The 21,762-nt window shown below is 40.1% G+C and overlaps 1 protein-coding gene across 8 annotated transcripts; it reads right to left on the bottom strand.

The window, feature by feature from the left end:
* Window positions 1-1,299: 1,299 nt before the first annotated feature.
* On the bottom strand, window positions 1,300-21,267 carry nfyal (nuclear transcription factor Y, alpha, like). Of its 8 annotated transcripts, none has more exons than XM_057830193.1 (10): window positions 21,140-21,267; window positions 15,820-15,923; window positions 14,747-14,833; window positions 10,942-11,088; window positions 10,743-10,874; window positions 10,377-10,479; window positions 7,391-7,557; window positions 6,898-7,071; window positions 6,702-6,812; window positions 1,300-4,925 (listed from the first exon to the last, which is right to left on the bottom strand). In XM_057830193.1, exons 2-10 carry the CDS (start codon window positions 15,898-15,900, stop codon window positions 4,860-4,862), a joined length of 1,068 nt encoding a protein of 355 aa, XP_057686176.1. In that variant the 5' UTR covers window positions 15,901-15,923; window positions 21,140-21,267; the 3' UTR covers window positions 1,300-4,859. The 8 variants fall into 8 exon arrangements, with proteins under 8 accessions (XP_057686176.1, XP_057686178.1, XP_057686177.1 ...); XM_057830195.1 differs by having other exon boundaries at window positions 14,750-14,833; XM_057830194.1 differs by lacking the exon at window positions 21,140-21,267 and adding an exon at window positions 20,935-21,128.
* Window positions 21,268-21,762: the final 495 nt, after the last annotated feature.

Genomic DNA, 21,762 nt, shown 5'->3' with positions numbered 1-21,762 from the left:
AGGGTGCGGTCACCTCTTCTGGTTGTGCAGCGTTTCCTGCCACACTTTTTCCTTCCTGCAGACTTCCAATTGAGGTGCCTTGATACAGCGCTCTGGGAACAGCGTATTCGCTAAGAAATTTCTTTCTGTGTCTTAGCCTCTTCCTTGAGGGTGTCAATGATGGCCTTCTGGACAGCAGTCAGGTCGGCAGTCTTGCCCATGATTGCGGTTTTGAGTAATGAACCAGGCTGGGAATTTTTAAAAGCCTCAGGAATCTTTTGCAGGGGTTTTGAGTTAATTTGTTGATTCAGATGATTAGGTTAGTAGCTTCTTTAGAGTACCTTTTCATGATATGCTAATTTTTTTAGATAGGGGTTTTTGGTTTTTGACTTTTTTGCCGAAACTATCAATATTAAAACAATAAAAGGCTTGAACTACTTCAGTTGTGTGTAATGAATCTAAAATATATGAAAAGTCTAATCTTTATCAGTACATCACAGAAAATAATGAACTTTATCACAATATGCAAATTTTTTTCGAAGGACCTGGATTGTCTGTGATTATCGTGCAGAGGCATGTGTTTTTCTCCCTGACTGTCAACTTTTTTCAGCAAGCTGCGCAACACACCCACTTTTCTCCAGTTCTAAAACTGTTCCAGCGTCGAAAAAAAATTGACAGACACAGGCTCTTTTCGATTTTTCCCCTAACGTTTACAGTTGGAAAAAAAAGCCCTATTCGTTTCCAATGGCAAAGGGATTTGAAGTTATCTTGTCTTACATTTTTGTCCGATTCGTGTAATTTAAACTTTTTTTTTTTTTTATGATCAGGAAATCAAGGAATTCAAAAGTGCCATTTTTGTCATTTCAATATTCCCATTAGGCCCAATGGCACCAATCATTTCCAATGGGGAAAAATGACCTGATAAGAGGAACTGACCCGAAAATGCCCTAAAATCCATAGGAATTGATCATAGATGTACAGAAAAATCCTCGTAATGACCAAAATGTGCAGGAAGTGACCCAAAAATCAACAAAGTGACCTGTAAGTACCTTAATATTAACAAGTGACCCAAAATTAAATAATCGCCCGTCACTGACAAGGATAGACATCTAATTCATTTAAACTGGTAGGATTGGCATTGAATGCTCATGTTTCAGTGCCATTGAGGGCAGTGGAGGTTCAATCCATTTGGATCCAGTCAAAATTGATTAAACATCTAGTGCCTTAAATGGCAGCCAATGAGCTAGCAGGGAAGTAACCTGTAATACCCCAAAATAAATTGGAAGTGACAGAAAATCTAAAGGAAGTGACTTATAGTAAAGAGCGAGTAGAGCATCCCCAATCAATTGCATTTTCTAGTTTAGTGTTTTCATTCATCCATCCCATTCAGCAAGTTCCATAACTGATTTAACTCATTGGCTGCCGTTGATGGTGGTCGATGAACAAGGGTTGCCTTGAAGACAGTTTTTATGTTGACACATGACTTTGGTATATTACCGCTGTATTTCAATGCTCAAACTAAAGACACAACAACCGTCCTATTGTTTGTAATAGCTCAAATGTTATTTAATTACAATGGCTGCCATTGATGGCGATAAGACGCTCAATCTGATTGAACGATCACTGCCAAGCCTCCCAGTCTAAATGGAATGGCCATCTATTGCCGTCAGTGGCAAACAGGATCGGCCATCGCATTTAAAATGGATTTGATGTCTATCTCTGTCAATGGCAGTGAATGAGTTAACATAATTGGCCACCAGTAACTGTGAATGCACCTATCGATGGCAACTGAACTACGAGTCGAATAGTCACAACATAAACATTATATACAGAGGGGCAAATAAGTATTTAGTCAACAACCAATTGTGCAAGTTCTCCCACTTGAAAATATTAGAGAGGCCTGTAATTGTCAACATGGGTAAACCTCAACCATGAGAGACAGAAAGTGGAGAAAAAAAAACAGAAAATCACATTGTTTGATTTTTAAAGAATTTATTTGTAAATCATGGTGGAAAATAAGTATTTGGTCAATACCAAAAGTTCATCTCAATACTTTTTGATGTACACTTTGTTGGCAATAACGGAGGCCAAGCGTTTTCTGTAACTCTTCACAAGCTTTTCACACACTGTTGCTGGTATTTTGGCCCATTCCTCCATGCAGATCTCTAGAGCAGTGATGTTTTGGGGCTGTCATTGGGCAAAACGGACTTTCAACTCCCTGCACAGATTTTCTATGGGGTTGAGATCTGGAGACTGGCTAGGCCACTCCAGGACCTTGAAATGCTTCTTACGAAACCACTCCTTTGTTGCCCTGGCTGTGTGTTTGGGATCATTGTCATGCTGAAAGACCCAGCCACGTCTCATCTTCAATGCCCTTGCTGATGGAAGGGGATTTTCAATCAAAATCTCTCGATACATGGCCCCATTCATTCTTTCCTTTACATAGATCAGTCGTCCTGGTCCCTTTGCAGAAAAACAGCCCCAAAGCATGATGTTTCCACCCCCATGTTTCACAGTGGCTTTGGTGTTCTTCGGATGCAATTCAGTATTCTTTCTCCTTCAAACACGAGAACCTGTGTTTCTACCAAAAAGTTCTATTTTGGTTTCATCTGACCCTAACACATTCTCCCAGTCCTCCTCTGGATCATCCAAATGCTCTCTAGCGAACCGCAGACGGGCCTGGACGTGTACTTTCTTCAGCAGGGAGACACGTCTGGCAGTGCAGGATTTGAGTCCCTGGCGGCGCATTATATTACTGATAGTAGCCTTTGTTACTGTGGTCCCAGCTCTCTGTAGGTCATTCACTAGGTCCCCCCGTGTAGTTCTGGGATTTTTGCTCACCGTTCTTGTTATCATTTTGACGCCACGGGGTGAGATCTTGCATGGAGCCCCAGATCGAGGGAGATTATCAGTGGTCTTGTACGTCTTCCATTTTCTAATAATTGCTCCCACAGTTGATTTCCTTACACCAAGCGTTTTACCTATTGCAAATTCAGTCTTCCCAGCCTGGTGCAGGTCTACAATTTGGTCTCTGGTGTCCTTTGACAGCTCTTTGGTCTTGGCCATAGTGGAGTATGGAGTGTGACTGACTGAGCTTGTGGACAGGTGTCTTTTATACCGATAATGAGTTAAAACAGGTGCCATTAATACAGGTAACGAGTGGAGCCTCGTTAGAAGTTAGACCTCTTTGATAGCCAGAAATCTTGCTTATTTGTAGGTGACCAAATACTTATTTTCCACTCTAATTTGGAAATAAATTCTTTAAAAAAATCAAACAATGTAATTTTCTGTTTTTTTCCCCACATTATGTCTATATAATTCTTTGGATCACGATGCGATATTTCCCAATATTATAGTCTGCCACAACTCAATTCAAGGGCCTTCAATTCATTTAATTCAATATTATGCACACAATAACACAATTACAGTAATTTTCGGACAATAAGCCATTACTTTTTTCCCCTCATTTTGAATCCTGTGGCTTATACTGTTCAGTGCGGCTTATTTGCTGATTTATTTGAGTTAATAGGTGCAACTTTATTTAACAGTGGCTTCATAGGACTGTCATAGACCGTCATAATTATGACACACCACTGTCATGGGCATTAAGCGTCATGCGGCAAATTTTGTCACCAACTCCATTTATTTCCATCTCGGATCTTTTACATCTATTCAAAAGTGAGATAATTTGTCTGATGACACTAAATGACATCTGTCATAAGCATTCATTAATGCTCATGAGACTGACATGTCATACTTATGACGGTTTTATGACGTTGCTGTCAAATAAAGAGTTACCGGTTAATATATTTTGGTGTAAATATCCCATAATACAGTGAGGACAGCCGAGGCTTATAGTTCGGTGCATCTTATTTATGAACAAATGCAGTTTTCGTGTCAAATTTGGTGGGTGGTGGCTTATAGTCAGTGTGCCTTATAGTCCGAAAATTACAGTAGTTACATTTTACCTGGAGCAATAAAAATTACACTTTTTTTTTACGCTTTTGTTGCTGAAACATTTCAGATATTTGACTGAAAACCATGTTATTTTTAACAAAACAAAACAAAAAACACATAGAAAAGATGACAATGTTGATGTTTTGCATTTCAATCTATTAGTTTCGTAACCAATCCATAATTGCTCTAGATCGAGATATCGTTACAAGCAACAACCACACAAGTCACCTACTGTAGTTTAATTAACATAGGCGCTCAGCAAATTTGGTGCGATAAACCCTTATTTTAAAAAAAGTTGTCTTTTGACGAGTAAAAATCTACAAGTCAAACAATTGTCTGGAGAGAGATCACCTTCCCTAAAAACAAATATCATAACATTTTATATCCCAAAAAAAGCTGACAAACTAGTTAGGTACAATGCTGGAGAAGAAAATATTAAAACACAATATCACAAGAGTTTTGAATTTTTGTTTGTTTGTTTTGGTTGGGGGTCAGGGGGTAAAATGGATTATAACATATGCAAGAAAAAAAAGCTGTACCATTCAGATGTATTTGGCTATGAAAATTATCAGTATTGAATAGAGCAAGAAAGGAGCCCGACTTGGTTTACCATTAACTTTCGTCACTGGGGAAATAAATAGCAGTTGCTCACTGTTTGGCCAGAGGAAGCATTTCTTTAGAAAAAGAAAAAAAAGAAAGAAAAAGAGAGAAAGTCACAAAAAAGGAGAAGAAACTAACCATAATTTTGTCCAAAGAGGAAAATAATGTCCAGTACAAAGCGTTTCGCCAGAGGCATAATTTTTCCCCTCAATATCAAGCAAAAAAGGATGAATAATCCATACAATGGGGCTGCTTCTGCTGTAGTTGTTGTTAGCCGGAAGCCCAGAGTGGTGAGTAGACTCAAACAGTCAACCTGTGTCATGCTACGACACTCGGATCATCTGTGCTACCGTCTCATCGGCTGCTGCCTGTGCCGCCTCCTGCTGTTGCTGTGAAGAGAAACCATGACTATTTATAGCATATAGTGACAAAAATAGAAACAAGTGCATCTGAATGGATGACATAATAACATGACAAATAATATGAAAATCAACTACTTGTGTTAACAACACTAGTGTTCGTACAGGCAGGGTTGCAGCCCATGGTATTTTATTGCAAGGCTGAGCAAGTATAGAGAACACTACTTATCTCTTGCTAAAGGTCCACTATATGTAGATGCTATGTAATTCTCCAGCGTCCATACCACGCATTTCAATTATAACCAGTATTGAGTTCATCTTAAATCAGTGTGAAAACTAAAATGCTGGATTGACCTACAGTGGGGCAAATAAGTATTTAGTCAACCACCAATTGTGCAAGTTGTCCTACTTGAAAAGATTAGAGAGGCCTGTAATTTTCAACATGGGTAAACCTCAACCATGAGAGACAGAATGTGGGGGAAAAAAACAGAAAATTACATTGTTTGATTTTTAAAGAATTTATTTGCAAATCATGGTGGAAAATAAGTATTTGGTCAATACCAAAAGTTCATCTCAATACTTTGTTATGTACCCTTTGTTGGCAATAACGGAGGCCAAACGTTTTCTGTAACTCTTCACTCTTCGCTTGGTGGTAAGAAATCAACTGTGGGAGCAATTATTAGAAAATGGACGACATACAAGACCACTGATAATCTCCCTCTATCTGGGGCTCCATGCAAGATCTCACCCCGTGGCGTCAAAATGATAACAAGAACATGAGCAAAAATCCCAGAACCACACGGGTGGACCTAGTGAATGACCTACAGAGAGCTGGGACCACAGTAACAAAGGCTACTATCAGTAATACAATGCGCCGCCAGGGACTCAAATCCTGCACTGCCAGACATGTCCCCCTGCTGAGGCCAGTACAAGTCCAGGCCCGTCTGCGGTTCGCTAGAGCATTTGGATGATCCAGAAGAAGACTGGGGGAATGTGTTATGGTCGGATGAAACCAAAATAGAACTTTTGGGTAGAAACACAGGTTCTCGTATTTGGAGGAGAAAGAATACTAAATTGCATCCGAAGAACACCATACCCACTGAGAAGCATGGGGGTGGAAACATCATGCTTTGGAGCTGTTTTCTGTAAAAGGACCAGGACGACTGATCTGTGTAAAGGAAAGAATGAATGGGGCCATGTATCGAGAGATTTTGAGTGAAAGTCTCCTTCCATCAGCAAGGGCATTGAAGATGAGACGTGGCTGGGTCTTTCAGCATGACAATGATCCCAAACACACAGCCAGGGCAACAAAGGAGTGGCTTCGTAAGAAGCATTTCAAGGTCCTGGAGTGGCCTAGCCAGTCTCCAGATCTCAACCCCATAGAAAATCTGTGGAGGGAGCTGAAAGTCCGTGTTGCCCAACGACAGCCCCAAAACATCACTGGTCTAGAGGAGATCTGCATGGAGGAATGGGCCAAAAAACCAGCAACAGTATGTGGAAAAACTTGTGAAGAGTTACAGAAAACGTTTGGCCACCGTTATTGCCAACAAAGGGTACATAACAAAGTATTGAGATGAACTTTTGGTATTGACCAAATACTTATTTTCCACCATGATTTACAAATAAATTCTTTAAAAATCAAACAATGTGATTTTCTGTTTTTTTTTTCTTTCCCACATTCTGTCTCTCATGGTTGAGGTTTACCCATGTTGACAATTACAGGCCTCTCTAATATTTTCAAGTGGGAGAACTTGTACAATTAGTGGTTGACTAAATACTTATTTGCCTCACTGTATGTGATAGTACCTGTGCCAGTGCCAACGCCATTTCTTCTTTTTCCTTGGGTGAGAAGAAACGGCCTCCATCGCCTCGCTTACGCTGCATAGCGTGACGATGGCGAGACTCGTGCAGGTATTTCTGTGAGTGCAAAAGCAAGCATTCACGTTGGACTTAAGAAATTGACTGACATCGTTTAACTAGCATGAGGAATAATGATCCTTACCCTCCTTTCTTTGGGAATCTTGCCCTCTGCCTCCAGCTTGGCTCTGGCCTGCCGTCGCTTCAGGATGCGGTGGTACTGCTTGGCATTCACATAAAGGGGCTCCTCCTCCAGCATCTCGGCGCCCGGCAGAGGGATACGCTGCATTGTGGGCACTGCTCCGCCTCCTGGTACCATCTAATTAACAGTAATTGTATAATTATGCGTGATATGTCTCCTTAAAGTAAGATAATTTTGTACAACTCCATTTTGGTGTCATATTATTATAATTGTTAAACCAGGGAGCAAAAGTATTAAAATTACAAAGTGTGAACAAAGTAATTCAGTAATGATATTGTATAATGAAAATTATAACCCTCTCATTCCCCACTAAATTTATGAGAAGCCTGATTGCATGACGATAGAATAAGGAAATTGAGAAAATAAATAAATCAGCCTGCACCGCCAAGCCGTGAGTGAATACGTGAAAACAAAAACGCAATAGGAAGCTGGGTACCTCCATATTGGGTCTTACCATGACCATTCCACCTGCATTGACCATGTTGCCAGAGACGGGCAGGGTGACGGTCACAGTGCCTTGGCTATTCGTGGTGTTAGTGTTGGCGTTCCCTGCCTGCACGATCTGGGCGCCTGCCAGGCTGGCAGCGGGAATTGTGATCATTCCTGAAAAACACAGATTGTCATATAAGATGGCAACTCCAAAGCAGAGGACAAATTCACAATTCACCTGTCATTGAGCTCCCCTATGTGTACACTCATTGCTTCTACAGTATATTTACTCCGACTTTACTCATTTACACTCACCAGCTCTTTTATTTGGTACACCTTGCCAGTACTGGGTTAAACCCGCTTTTGCCTTCAGAACTGCCCGAATCCTTTATGGCAATATACAGAAAATATTCCTCAATTTTGGTCCATATTAATATGACAGCATCATACAGTTGCTGCAGATTTGTCAGCTGCACATTCAACATTCATGATGTGAATCTCCCGTTCCCGCGCATCCTGAGGGTGCTCTATTGGATTGAGATCTGGTGGTGACAGTGGACACTATTTGAGTACAGCAAAGAACTGCCACTCACTGGATGTTGTCTCACTTTCGGACCATTCTTTGTAAACCCTAGAGATGATTGTGCCCAAGAATCCCAGTAGAACAGCAGTGTATGAAATGCTCAGACTGCCTGTCTGGTACCAACAAGAGATGCTTTCTGGAAGTTACCAAATGCCAACGACCAGACTCCACGGCAATGAGTGTATATGAAATCAATTCTCCCCAATAAAAATGAAGTGAATAGAAATTTATCCATTCCAGTTGTTATGTGATGTAATACAGAAAAATTCACGGCAAGTTAAAAACGTATGAAACATTAACCCTTTATGGGCCACTCATTTAACTCATTGGCTGCCACTGGCACAGTTAGATGTCCAATCAATTTTGACAGGGAGAGGTTGGCAGCAGTCATAATGGATTGAACGTCTCTGTCAATGGCACCGAAACATAAGCATTCACAGCCCGATCTTCCTATTTATACTAATCAGATGTTGTTTAAAAATAAATAAATCTACTTTAGACTGTTACTGGCGGCCATAGCAGAGTGTGCATGCAGTCCTCACATTACAATGTACCCGACTTAGATGACTTACGTGCATTTACACATGAAGAACGCATTTGCACACACGAAGAAGAGCGCACAGGCACGCACGCACATGAGGAACAGCGCTTTTGTTCCAACAAAGAAGTTGCGCAGCTGAGTGAGCGAGACAGGGGAAAGCCTGCAAGCCTGCCCGCACATTTGTTGCTTGTGAAGCATCCAAAGAGGCAACACCAGTATATAACACCTTTTGTACTCTTTATTGTGCATTTTCAATTGTGGTCGGATAGGCTACTCGAGGCGAGTTTATGTGATTGTTTTTGGTGATGTGCGAACGGTGGCTGAAAGATGCAAATCGTTTGTGTGGATTGTTATTACTGTATCAGCAGCTAGTTATAAACGCAACTTCAAATTGCTGTTATTGAAGATGAAAATAATTTAATTCCATTTTTATTTTAGTTGCATTCTGCAAGTGTTGATGTCATGAGCAGTCAGCAAACCACATGGACATCTTTCGGAGCTTAGCTAGGAGTTAGCTCCAACATCTTGGCGAGGACAATACGTATAATACATGTTTTTGGGTAGTTATTTTGAGATTTAGGGGGTATTTAGGGGTACATAAAGGGTTCATTCCGACTCGTGTGGAAATTTGGGTTACGTCGCCAGCCTAGGAACGGAACTCATTCGTAACCTGGGGACAACCTGTATATGTGTTTTCATTCATTTGAATTGTACTATTACTTTTTTTCTTATTAACATTGTTTACTAGTCTTATACAGTATATACATATGGCAGAAAACAGACACGACTGAAAAAGCAGTTTCTGCTCTTGCACTCCACTTTAAAATAAACTGCTGTATTTTAATCCAAAAGAACTGTTGTGTTCATAAGAACAATATGTCTATATGCTGCCATAGCAGATTCATGGCGCATTAAGCCCACAAACTATTTTTAATCTGTCCGTTTTACCATGGAAACCCCGTTTGCAGACGTCGCGCAACCGCTTTTGTTTAAACCCAGTCATAAAAAGAAAGTAATTATATCTATTACCCAAAATGTCTGTCATTTTTAGCTTAGCATCATTAATTGATGTCTAATATTTCTAAAAAAAAAAAAAAAAAAAAAAAAAAAAAAAAAAAAAACGACTTTAAAAAAATTATTCACTCGCATATTTTAAATTTTTAAACAAATTACGTCACAATGAAAAAAAATGGTGTCTGTAAATAAGTCACGGATAACTACCTCATAACTATCGCTTAATAGTAATTTTTTTTGTTGGTGTCGCATTTTCCCCGATATGTTAGACGATAAATAATCGATCCAAACAAAGAAAAATTGAGAAGAAAAAAAAAAAAACATTTAAAATGGTAAATACATGAAAAAGAAAATCCTGACCACTCCTTGATGCGATTTCTGCATCGCGACCCTTGTTATATTACCATGTTTCACCCATAAAATCAGCCAAAAATCCGGCTGTGGCAATTCGTAGCTGTGTCTTGACTCTCGGTGATACATACTACATGGAGTTTTTGGATCGAAACAAGGTAGGTACGTGATAATATCTCGTTAAAATCATGGCGTCTTTAATTATGCTCTCTCATGTTCTCACCTCCAATCAGGGTTTTGCTGTTTGATCTTTTTTTTAAATGCCCTGTTCAATTTTTTCCCTCAGAAAATTGAGATTTTAAGCTTTCCAATGATGTATCACACGTGCATATCGGACAATTTTGAAATTTGGCCAACAGATCAATACACAACAGAAACAAAACAAATGACCTTTGTTACGATACTTATGAAGGGGATTGTAAAAAGAGGCTAAAATAAGCAAAAAAGTATGTGCTGCACTGTGATTGGCCAAACTGTGTTTATGGAGGTTGTGGTCTAGTTCACCCTGCTGGAGGACAGTTCCATCTGCATTGACGGGCTGGTAGACAATGGTCTGTCCATCTGCTGTCTGCGCCACTTGCTGGCCCTGCACACTGATCTGCTGACCCTGCAGGAGAGAAGTCATATTACGTAGTTTTTTTTTCTTGGTTTGTTAAATTATTTATTATTATTATTATTATTATTAAGGTTCAGTTGAATGAATGAAGTTTAGGTTTCAAATCTTGGTTCGCATGTTGATTTTAAAAGTCACTAAATATAGTTGGCAACGCCATACTGGACATTAGATTGGCAGAGCGATAGGTAATAAGTAATAAGGTAGTGAGGAAAAAATGTTACATAGCTTAATATAAATGGCCGAATAATTAACACCTGGTTTTGTCCGGCGGTGATGGCTGTCTGGGGTTGTTGGATGATAATTTGCTGGGCCTGGCCCTGCTGACCCTGGAGCTGCAGAGTCTGACCACCTTGCAGTTGGATTTGACCGGGTTGTACCAGTTGGATCTACAAAGCGGAGACTGTATCAGTACACCGAAACCAAACAGACTTACACGTGTGATTCCTTCCTCACCTGTTGTAGACCCTGGGCTCCGGACACTGGAACCTGCATTATGGTCTGACCCTGTCCGCCCGACATGGCCTGCACCATGATGGGCTGTCCGGATGATGTAATGAGCTGCCCGCCACTCACTTGGACCATCAGAGGCTGCCCCTGCACCTGCACGCAAGGGCCAACATTGTCACAGGAGCACAGCAAGTTTTACAGCTTTTTCTTCTCTTTTATCCTGAAAATGCTAATTATTTTCAGTGTGCAGTCAAACCTCGCCGGTTGGTTCATCTGCCCTTGTTGTAAACACACCCACAAGAATTGCCTATTGATGACTACATAACCAGAAATACCTCCATTACAAGCACAGTTTGTTTATAGCTCGATGAAGTAAACTTCTTTGAATACTAAGCAGGGCATTTTTGAATGAGTTAGGTTATGTTAGTTGAATAATGTTTAACTTCACAATCATGATTTTAGACTTCTATGAAAGAATTCAACTTCTGTTGATGTTCATTCTAAACATTAAGCGTAGAGGTCTGCTCATGTCAAAATGAAAGTGTTTATATTCATGATTGAATAACTTTCCAAAATTATTAACTTGCCATTTAAATTTCCCTTAAAAATATTTCAAGTATTTGCTGTGGCTCTTGGATCCTAACCCCCAGCAATAGCGAAGGTTGACTGCTTTGCAAACATTTATGAGAAACGACTTGACGCATGACACGCATACCAATGAGTGCAGACAAGTCAGTGGAAACTCCTGATGAAACACCACGATGAGTGAGAAAAATGATCACAGTTATTAGTATTATAATCACATAATAATCGAGTCAGTGATTATCTAATGAAAGTGGCACGAGTCCAAATAATGTGTACCATGTATGAAGAGTCAAAATAATAATGCTGAAAATATTTACAAATATTTTAATATAACCAACGCGCCATTATATAAAAAAATAAAACCCTAAACAAAGCATAAACCTAATAAATTGATTTCTTATAGTACAATGACTGTACATACCATGGAAATTGTAATTATGTGCCTTGAAAGGGGTGTGGAAAAGTGAGGGACATCAGGAGTTGCAAGTGTTCTCATTTGTATTTGTGTTTCTTACTGTTTGTGAGTGATTAACGGCTGCAAGTGTATTGGTGACAGTGGCTGTCCTTGCTCCCACGTGAGCGCAATACAGTAGCTTACTGAAGCAGCAACATATACAGTGCCTTGCAAAAGTATTCGGCCCCCTTGAATCTTGCAACCTTTCGCCACATTTCAGGCTTCAAACAAAGATATGAAATTTAATTTTTTTGTCAAGAATCAACAACAAGTGGGACACAATCATGAAGTGGAACAACATTTATTGGATAATTTAAACTTTTTTAACAAATAAAAAACTGAAAAGTGGGGCGTGCAATATTATTCGGCCCCTTTACTTTCAGTGCAGCAAACTCACTCCAGAATTTCAGTGAGGATCTCTGAATGATCCAATGTTGTCCTAAATGACCGATGATGATAAATAGAATCCACCTGTGTGTAATCAAGTCTCCGTATAAATGCAGCTGCTCTGTGATAGTCTCAGGGTTCTGTTTAAAATACAGAGAGCATTATGAAAACCAAGGAACACACCAGGCAGGTCCGAGATATTGTTGTGGAGAAGTTTAAAGCCGGATTTGGATACAAAAAGATTTCCCAAAATTTAAACATCTCAAGGAGCACTGTGCAAGCCATCATATTGAAATGGAAGGAGCATCAGACCACTGCAAATCTACCAAGACCCGGCCGTCCTTCCAAACTTTCTTCTCAAACAAGGAGAAAACTGATCAGAGATGCAGCCAAGAGGCCCATGATCACTCTGGATGAACTGCAGAGATCTACAGCTGAGGTGGGAGAGTCTGTCCATAGGACAACAATCAGTCGTACACTGCACAAATCTGGCCTTCATGGAAGAGTGGCAAGAAGAAAGCCATTTCTCAAAGATATCCATCAAAAGTCTCGTTTAAAGTTTGCCACAAGCCACCTGGGAGACACACCAAACATGTGGAAGAAGGTGCTCTGGTCAGATGAAACCAAAATTGAACTTTCTGGCCACAATGCAAAACGATATGTTTGGCGTAAAAGCAACACAGCTCATCACCCTGAACACACCATCCCCACTGTCAAACATGGTGGTGGCAGCATCATGGTTTGGGCCTGCTTTTCTTCAGCAGGGACAGGGAAGATGGTTAAAATTGACGGGAAGATGGATGCAGCCAAATACAGGAACATTCTGGAAGAAAACCTGTTGGTATCTGCACAAGACCTGAGACTGGGACGGAGATTTATCTTCCAACAAGACAATGATCCAAAACATAAAGCCAAACCTACAATGGAATGGTTCAAAAATAAACGTATCCAGGTGTTAGAATGGCCAAGTCAAAGTCCAGACCTGAATCCAATCGAGAATCTGTGGAAAGAGCTGAAGACTGCTGTTCACAAACACTCTCCATCCAACTTCACTGAGCTCAAGCTGTTTTGCAAGGAAGAATGGGCAAGAATGTCAGTCTCTCGATGTGCAAAACTGATAGAAACATACCCCAAGCGACTTGCAGCTGTAATTGGAGCAAAAGGTGGCGCTACAAAGTATTAACGCAAGGGGGCCGACTAATATTGCACGCCCCACTTTTCTGTTTTTTATTTGTTTAAAAAGTTTAAATTATCCAATAAATTTTGTTCCACTTCACGATTGTGTCCCACTTGTTGTTGATTCTTGACAAAAAATTAAAATTTTATATCTTTATGTTTGAAGCCTGAAATGTGGCGAAAGGTTGCAAGGTTCAAGGGGGCCGAATACTTTTGCAAGGCACTGTAAGAAACCCAGTTAATTTAACCTGTCATGCATTAGTTTGAAGTTTATTTATTTATATATTTATTAAAAGAATGTTTTGGGTGAATTCATCTTGCTGTCAATGAAAATTATATTTTGAAGGTGTACAATATGCATGCTTTCATAGAGACGAAAGATGTGCTTTATCGCCATCTCGTTGCATCTATCGGCAAACAGTCTAAAGTTCTTCTAACACAGGCGTAGACAATAAGAATAGTCTAATTGCAATCGATCCAATACCCTGAGAATGCTAGCTGGATGAAATGTGAAACGAGATGCCTCAGGGTGAGGTAAATATATCAAACCAAACAGAATATGAGTGTAAATTCTCTGCTTTAAATGCCTTGCCTCCACTTTGTGTTGCCACAATCTACTCTAGGCAATTACGAAGCCCTTTTAGTGAGGGAATTGATTAGTTGCGGAGTTACTCTATTCACAACGGCTCAGTCTCAATCCTGTGTATCCTGTGGAGGTTCACTGTATACTGAAATGTTATCATGGTATATCAGTAAAGCATTTCATCATTTGTAGAAGATAATTTTTATATTAGAAAAAAAAGTAAGAGTAAAGTAAATGAATGCAAGCCTCTTCTATGTAAAGTACATGTTCAGCGAAAACGTGAAGATGCTTTCAAGTTCAACGCCAACAAACAAAAAAATTTTTTTTTTTTTTTTTTTTTAATGACAGCACAGACAGACGCTTCACGAAATGCTACGCTTTGAGTGAGCAGCATGCAAGACTTCAGAGATGCTGTGTGCCAGATGCTCCATGGGGAAAAAAACAAAACAATGTGCTACGATTGTTGCATGCAAATAAATATGACTCCAAATGTGCTATGTTGCATTGTTCTTGGTATATTTTCCAGACAAATAAGGGAACGCCATCAAACAATATGTAAGAGCGAGAACAAATATGGAGTCATATGAGGCTTACAACACTGACAAGTCAGGCAGACGAGACACCACTACCTGGAGTGTCTGCACTTGCTGGCCTGAGGCCGTCACCACAGGTGCTTCCGTTTGCAGTTGCACAGCCGTCACTGTGCCCTGGGCCTGCGGGCAAGGCACTACAATGCAACCTCACAAAAATACATACAGCAGTGCCATCTTTGAAGTGGGATGTTCCTCCCCAAAAGGGTGGACATCCTGGTCTCATGTGTATAATCATTATCAACTAATTTGAGAGAACAAATTAAATCGGCGTATGAATATTTGGATTTTTACAACACTTATTTTCAAGGGATGAAGGCAAACAATTGCTACATCAGCAGTCTCGTGTCATTGTGCGTGTTTTTTTTTTTTAATTCTTTGAATGTTATTAGACTTTATTTTGTCCTTGTACTCTGAGTACATGTACTGTATATTTGTTTATACTGGTATTTATACATATATTTGGATATACAGATTGATATACAAACAATATAGAAAATGGATAGGTATTTTATTAAATAATTGTTCACGTTTATCTTGTGCAGATAAAAGGTCAAATGAAATATATCCCTTAGGATGATAGGTGAAACCTTGTACTGTATATCCAAATTTGGTATTTTTTTCCACAAACACAATTTATTAGACTCTGCGTGGGTCATTTTGTTCAAACTCCTCGTCATCAGATTAATTTGTTTGAAATTACCATGCTCTTTTTGATGATGCAATGTTAATGGCTTAGCAAACATGCCTTTTTTTTGTCACCTCGAAAACAATGACTTGGGAGATGAGATTCTGGCAGAGGCCAGCGTTACAAAGTTTACAATCTTCAATTTGTTTTCCTGGATAACTGGTTAATCCATCCATTATGGTTGTGGGTAAACAGAGAGCCTATCCAATCCAGTCCGACTTTGGGCAAGAGGTGACATACAGTACACCCTATACTCGTCGCACGTCCACCATGCCAGAGCACAATGGTCAATTAATTATGAATACCCAATCAATATGAAAAAGAATTACGATATAGGAATCGATTATTTCCATAAAGGTTTTGATTTTTTTAACCCTTGAGCACATAAACTGTCCCACCGTTTGTGGTATTTTCAGCTCACCTGCTGTTGGATCTGTCCATTGGCAGCCTGCACTACGATTTGCTCTCCAGTAGCCGTGGTGGCAGCCGTGTACTGCTCCATAGCCCCTTAGCCAACACGCCGTTCTTCAACAAAAATGTACATTGTCAGAGGATCAGACAGCCTTTTACAAAAAGTGGGCATTTTTTTCGATGTGTATTGGTGGAGAAAAATGTAAATAAATAAATACAAATAAACAAGTATTTCCCAGAAGTAGGTGAAACAGCGTTTGTAATTTTTAAATGCCAGTACTATTTCAGCCAATCAAATACGAGTATCTTAGATCGTCCTGTCAATCTTGCGCAGTGGCTACACACAGACGTATGAGAGACTATTGGAGAAACAAGCTTAAAGAGAGCAGGAGTTGAAATAAGCTCTATCTGAGTCTCAGATGGAGAAAGAAAAAAAACACAGCAACATATTGAACAGGTACAGAAACTAATGAGTGTGTGCCTATTTTCTACTTTTCACTTGTTTCGAGTGTATCAGCATTTATGTGCTGTACGTGTGCACGGCTTGAATGACGTCATATTTGACAATGGCTGCACTTGTAAGCGGTGCCATTTTTTTTTTTTTTTTAAAATATTATTTGTTCCAAATTCAGAGGTCTAAGAAATGCTCCATTTGCATTGTATTTGCAACTGTATTTTACATGAAGGTCATTTATGCTGGTTGTTGTTGCTTTAAGTCTCACTTTGTCAATATCTAATTGTACTGATGTAAAAACTTACTTGAATTCAATTCAGCACAAGTTGTTTTGAACATGCTATCTTTTGAAGTTCAGACCAAGCCCCCGAAACACACAAAAACACAATACTGAAATTAATGTATATGTAACTTTAGGTTTGTTCTGTCCGGTGTTGTTGAAGCATTTGCAAGAAACATTAAATAAACTGCGCAGGGGTTTCCAAACTAACAGAAAAATCAAAGCATGCAAGAACCACCTTGAAATTCTTCCACATTTGTTTTTTAAACACAGATTGGAATAGGGTAAAAAAGATCGGGTTTTCAAAATGTATATATTTTAAGAATTAACTCATTGGCTGCCATTGACAGCAATAGACATACAATCAATTTTGACTGGAAGGGCTGGCCGTTGTCATTCGAGTGCCAGTTCCTTGTCAAATTGGATTGAACTTCTAGCACTGTCAGTGGCAATGAAACATGATCACCAGCCTTTCCCAGTTGAAATGGATTTGATGTATTTAACTGTCAATGGCAGTGAATAAATTATTAAGGTCTACAAGTAACAAAATAATCCAAACGTATGAAGCTGCGTTCAGACCGGATGCGCTTTTTTCCTCATCGCACGATGGGTTCCCACACAAAGTCAATAATCGCACGTTGAAGCGCAACACGTGACAGGCGCAACGCAATGCTGCCAATTCGACCAGATAGGCCGTGCGCCGTGATGTCGCACTTTCCAATTTCGCATTCAAATTTCATTGACAAGGAAGCAGCCAATCAAATGTTTTTTCATTCAGGTGACTTCAGTTCCCAGCGCTGGCCCAGAACCTTCCTCAACATCCAGTCAACAAAAGTCCAGAGATAAAGAAAAATAGAACTACAAGAAGTCAAAATATTAGGAAATAAAAGTTGCAATACCTCGAGACTGAAGTCATAGATTGTAATTTTACGGGATTTAAGTCATATTATTACAAGAATCAAGTCATATTTTCTAAAATTAAAGGAATAAAATTAAAGGCCTTTTGTTTGCTTATTTTAACGTTACAGGAGCCGGAAGTTATTTGGTTTCACAGTCTTACTTTTACCAAAGTAAGGTTTTTACAAACACAAAATGCAAAATAAAATTGAAGTAGTATTGGGAGAGGAAAAAAAAAGTAAATTTATGAGGTTTAAGTCATTATATTACTTGTATTTACGTTACGTGAACAGGAAGTTGCTTTGTAGACTTCAACTTTTGGCGAAGTGAAGGTCGATGTTGTGAACACAAAACAGCATCTGGTGACGGGCATAGGGTGAACGACACGATGTTGCGCGACAAAAGCATTTGGTCTGAACGCAGCTTAAGGACATTGCAATTTATATAAATATATAACTATCTATCTATTAGACATGTGTCCATTAACGGTTTCAAGGTATACTGTGGTATAAAAACGTCACGGTTTCAAAACCACAAAAAAATTTCCGTCATACTATCCCTACGTTATTACCTATTTTTTATATCCTAAAAATGCAGGGAGAAATCCCTTGCTTGCAGATGCAAGGCTCAACTCTCCCCCACCAGTTGTTGCTCAGTGTCAGTGAGTCAGCTGTGCTACATGATGGCTGGAGGTGGTGAAACTCCGGAACTTTTCCCCCATCAAAGAAAATGAAATAGCTGGTATGGGAATACCTCGGCTACAGAAAAGTTACAGCCAGCCGCGGCTTAGAGGAGAAGGGTCAACCGACATGTAAAACATGTTTGCGGAGGGTGGCTGCCGAGGAGGCAATACCTCCAATATGATTCCTTAATTATACAAAATTAAAGGTTAGTAAACAATGGCATGAACATTTCCCACCTGCCATGAGAGTGATCTCCATCGAGTTTAGTGTGTCCAGTGGTGGTAAAATATGAGTTTTTTACCTCTCTGGCAACTGTGTTGAAAGAGAGTGTGTGTGTGTGTAATGTAAACATGATACGAGTCATACACACATGCTTTTTATGGAAAATAATTCAATTATTTTTGTTCTGATGGTAATAATGTTGAGCTGTGGCTGTGGGTTTACTGCCTGGCACGGTCAGACTGTTCTCCCTGTATTTTTTAAACACCGAGAGAACAGTTTGGGATCCAGCTCCTCATTGGCCTCTCGAGCCCGAACAAAAGTAACCATACAATCAAATTTGTTTATTTGCGTGATGTGTTCTTGACGAAAAATGCCACTCTTGCGTGTCGGAAGTTGTCTCCACAACAACACAGATGGCGAACGGGAGAGCTGAGAATATGTTCAAATCCGTGGTAAATTCAGTTTTAAATGACCAAAAACACATCGAGTCGCTAAAACCAACATTCTGTCTGTCTCGCGCTAGCCATGTTGAATAAACGTCTCCTAGTATGTTTATTTCCTTGCGCTACACATTCTTGTCGCTTTACCAACATCACGCCCGCCTGTTGCTGATTGGTCCACTCCGTTGTCGGTTTGCTGTGGCTTGCTTCGCCCTGGAAATTTGAGCCGCGAAACGGTCGCCAGACTCTTATCGCTGGAACAGCGGTGAGTCTGGAGTTCCAGGCAAGTGGGTTAAGACTCACTTAAAGGACTACATTTATTTTAATTTTATTTAGAATATTTGTTATTTTTTGTTATTTATTTTAACAATATACAGTGATACCTCAGCTCACGAACGCTTAAGCTCACGAACTTTTCGCCTCAAGAACATTAAATTCGCGAGCATATAGTCTCTGCTGACGAACTAGTTTTCGGCGGACAAACCAATTCACGCGGTGGAAAAGCGCCACGAGAAGCTGACGCACGCTCACGGCGTCCCAGTTTGTCCCCTCACTTTCGTTGAGTGCGGACGTGGTTTGTGTTTGATAGACATTTTGGACCATATTGAGTGTACTTTTGCTATTATGGGACCGAAAAAGTTACCTACAGTCCTTATGGAAGGTGACTCGTGTTACCAATTCGCCCTCGACTGGTAACTGGCGGTGCTTTCAGCTTCCCACCGTAGTGAGAAGTGGACCGGCGAGTCACGTTGGCTCGTTGTCGTCGGTTGTCTTCGGTTCGCCCGATTTCCTCTCCAGAAAGGAGGCGGCGTGCATACAAACACCCAGAGGCGTCGGATGGCTTTTTGTGGGCACTTTTATTAACAACCAAAAGCATGTGGGGGGCACAGCAGTGGAGTCTACACTAACTGCGCACTTTGCCGGTAACACTCTCCTTCCAAACAGTAACTCCCTCCCTCCCTCCTCCTCCTCCCACTCCATTCCATCAAGCCATCAACTACCATCACAAAGGTAAATAAAACGACTTTATTATACAGTACAGTTTATTTCTTTAATTATAATACAATAGCACATTTATTATACATAAAATAAGGTATATTTTTGTGTAGTTTTAAGGCTTATTTAGTAGAAAATTATGTTTTATGGGGACCTGGGAACGGATTATTCTCATTTTAATGGTTTCTTATGGGAAATAAATGTTCGGAAGACGAACTTTTCGCCTTACACACACTTTCTGGGAACCAATTATGTTCGTGAGCTGAGGTATCACTGTACCTACGTTCCAATTTGCTAATATGTTTTGAAAAAAAACCTGTTCAACGGATTTTTTTTTTTTTTTTTAAACCCAGATATCTGAAAGTAACACATTTTAGAGCTGTAACTGCAATAACGTTTTACCGTGAAATTTTGGCATAAGGTTATCATACCGTCAAAATATCATACCGGCACATGCCTAACACATATATACACACTACTTAGATTTTGTAGAACAAAGTGAACATGTCCAGCAACAGCAAAAATGCCAAGAAAATCACAACAAAGATAGCTCAGTTCACCACATTGTATCATTTTCTTTCAAATATTTGTATCTATGTAAAAAAAAAAAAAAACTTGAATTCCACAGTTCCTACATTGATTTTAATATATCAGGTTTTGACCCTTGAGCTAATGGAGAGTCACTGTTTAAGTGAGATTCTAGTGTTGACCGTAGATATGTTCATAATCTGCTGGAGGCCAATGAAAACTGGGCAGCGGGTCGCAGTCTGGACACCACTGCACTGGAGAGTAATTACAGCACTGTACTGTACAACAATTCTACACTCATTAACATTTTGTCACCAATGAAGCCTTTTTATATTCATGGTCAATTCAAAGGTTTAAGCATTAAAAAGGTCTTGACATGGGGGTGCAAATTTTAAGATTTCAATCCAAATGTGGAGCGGAGGTAAGTCATTTCGAAGCACAGGCTTGTTGTTTTTATGCGAAGCTACACGATGCCTTCGCTAACTCAAACAAGGCGATGCGAGCACGAAGCACGACTGTCGGGACCACTCAAAGGAGCAATTTGATGAAATTTGTTCCCGAAGGCAGCTAAAAGTCAGGTTCAAAAAGCGGCCGAGGCAGGCTGGCTATTGTGACCATCACCCACCGTCCCTTTGTTTGAGCTGGCAGGCTATGCAGTTAGCTCTCCCAAGGCACGAGACGATCACGTCCCGCGAATTTGGAAAGAGGCCCCGAGACGTGCCACCGTCATTCGATTTTTGTGCACTTTGCCGGGTTAGTCATTTGGTTGGTCCGCCGCAAACCAATCCGTGCTGACAGCTACCCAATGCCTTCAATCGGCTCTCCCTTACCGTGTAGTTGCCGCTGTCCGGTTTCCCTCTGATTGGCTCCAGTACAGCGCGCTAAAGCCCAATCAACAATGTGTGTGAGCAGACAAAATGGCCGCAAATGAAATAACCCTTGTGGGGGGAGGAGGAGGAGGTGGAGAGAAGAAGAGTAGGAGGGCTTTGCAGTAATGCCCGCGACATCCGGTAGATGTCGCAAAACGTACGCTAGGGTCTTGCCATACTGGAAAACCCATTTTATCTCGCTAAAAGAATACGGTTCCAGTGGTAAATTGATTTAAAACAGGAGTGTCCGACCTAGAGCCCAAACAAAGGACGCAAGGGCCAATTTGTAATCCTTCCACTTTTATTTGTTGAACAGAGGCTTAGAGTGGATTAAAAATCGCTTTTTTCTAATGTATATATTTTTAATATTTATATATTTAATATTTATATTTTTTCTGGCTGCCATTGATGGTGATAAACGTCCAATCAAGGGCGTAGATTTGGTCTCAATATTGGTAGGGACGATAGAACAGCATAACCTGCATGTACACTTTTTGCTGGGGACGGGCCATTAATAAGACCAAACAGATTGGGTGAACGGGGGTCAGGGCTACATTTCTCACCAATATGAACCTAATTAATTG

This window comes from Corythoichthys intestinalis, chromosome 2 (assembly GCF_030265065.1).
Source record: "Corythoichthys intestinalis isolate RoL2023-P3 chromosome 2, ASM3026506v1, whole genome shotgun sequence".
Classification (NCBI taxonomy): domain Eukaryota; kingdom Metazoa; phylum Chordata; class Actinopteri; order Syngnathiformes; family Syngnathidae; genus Corythoichthys; species Corythoichthys intestinalis.
This window is presented reverse-complemented; position numbering and strand designations above follow the sequence as displayed.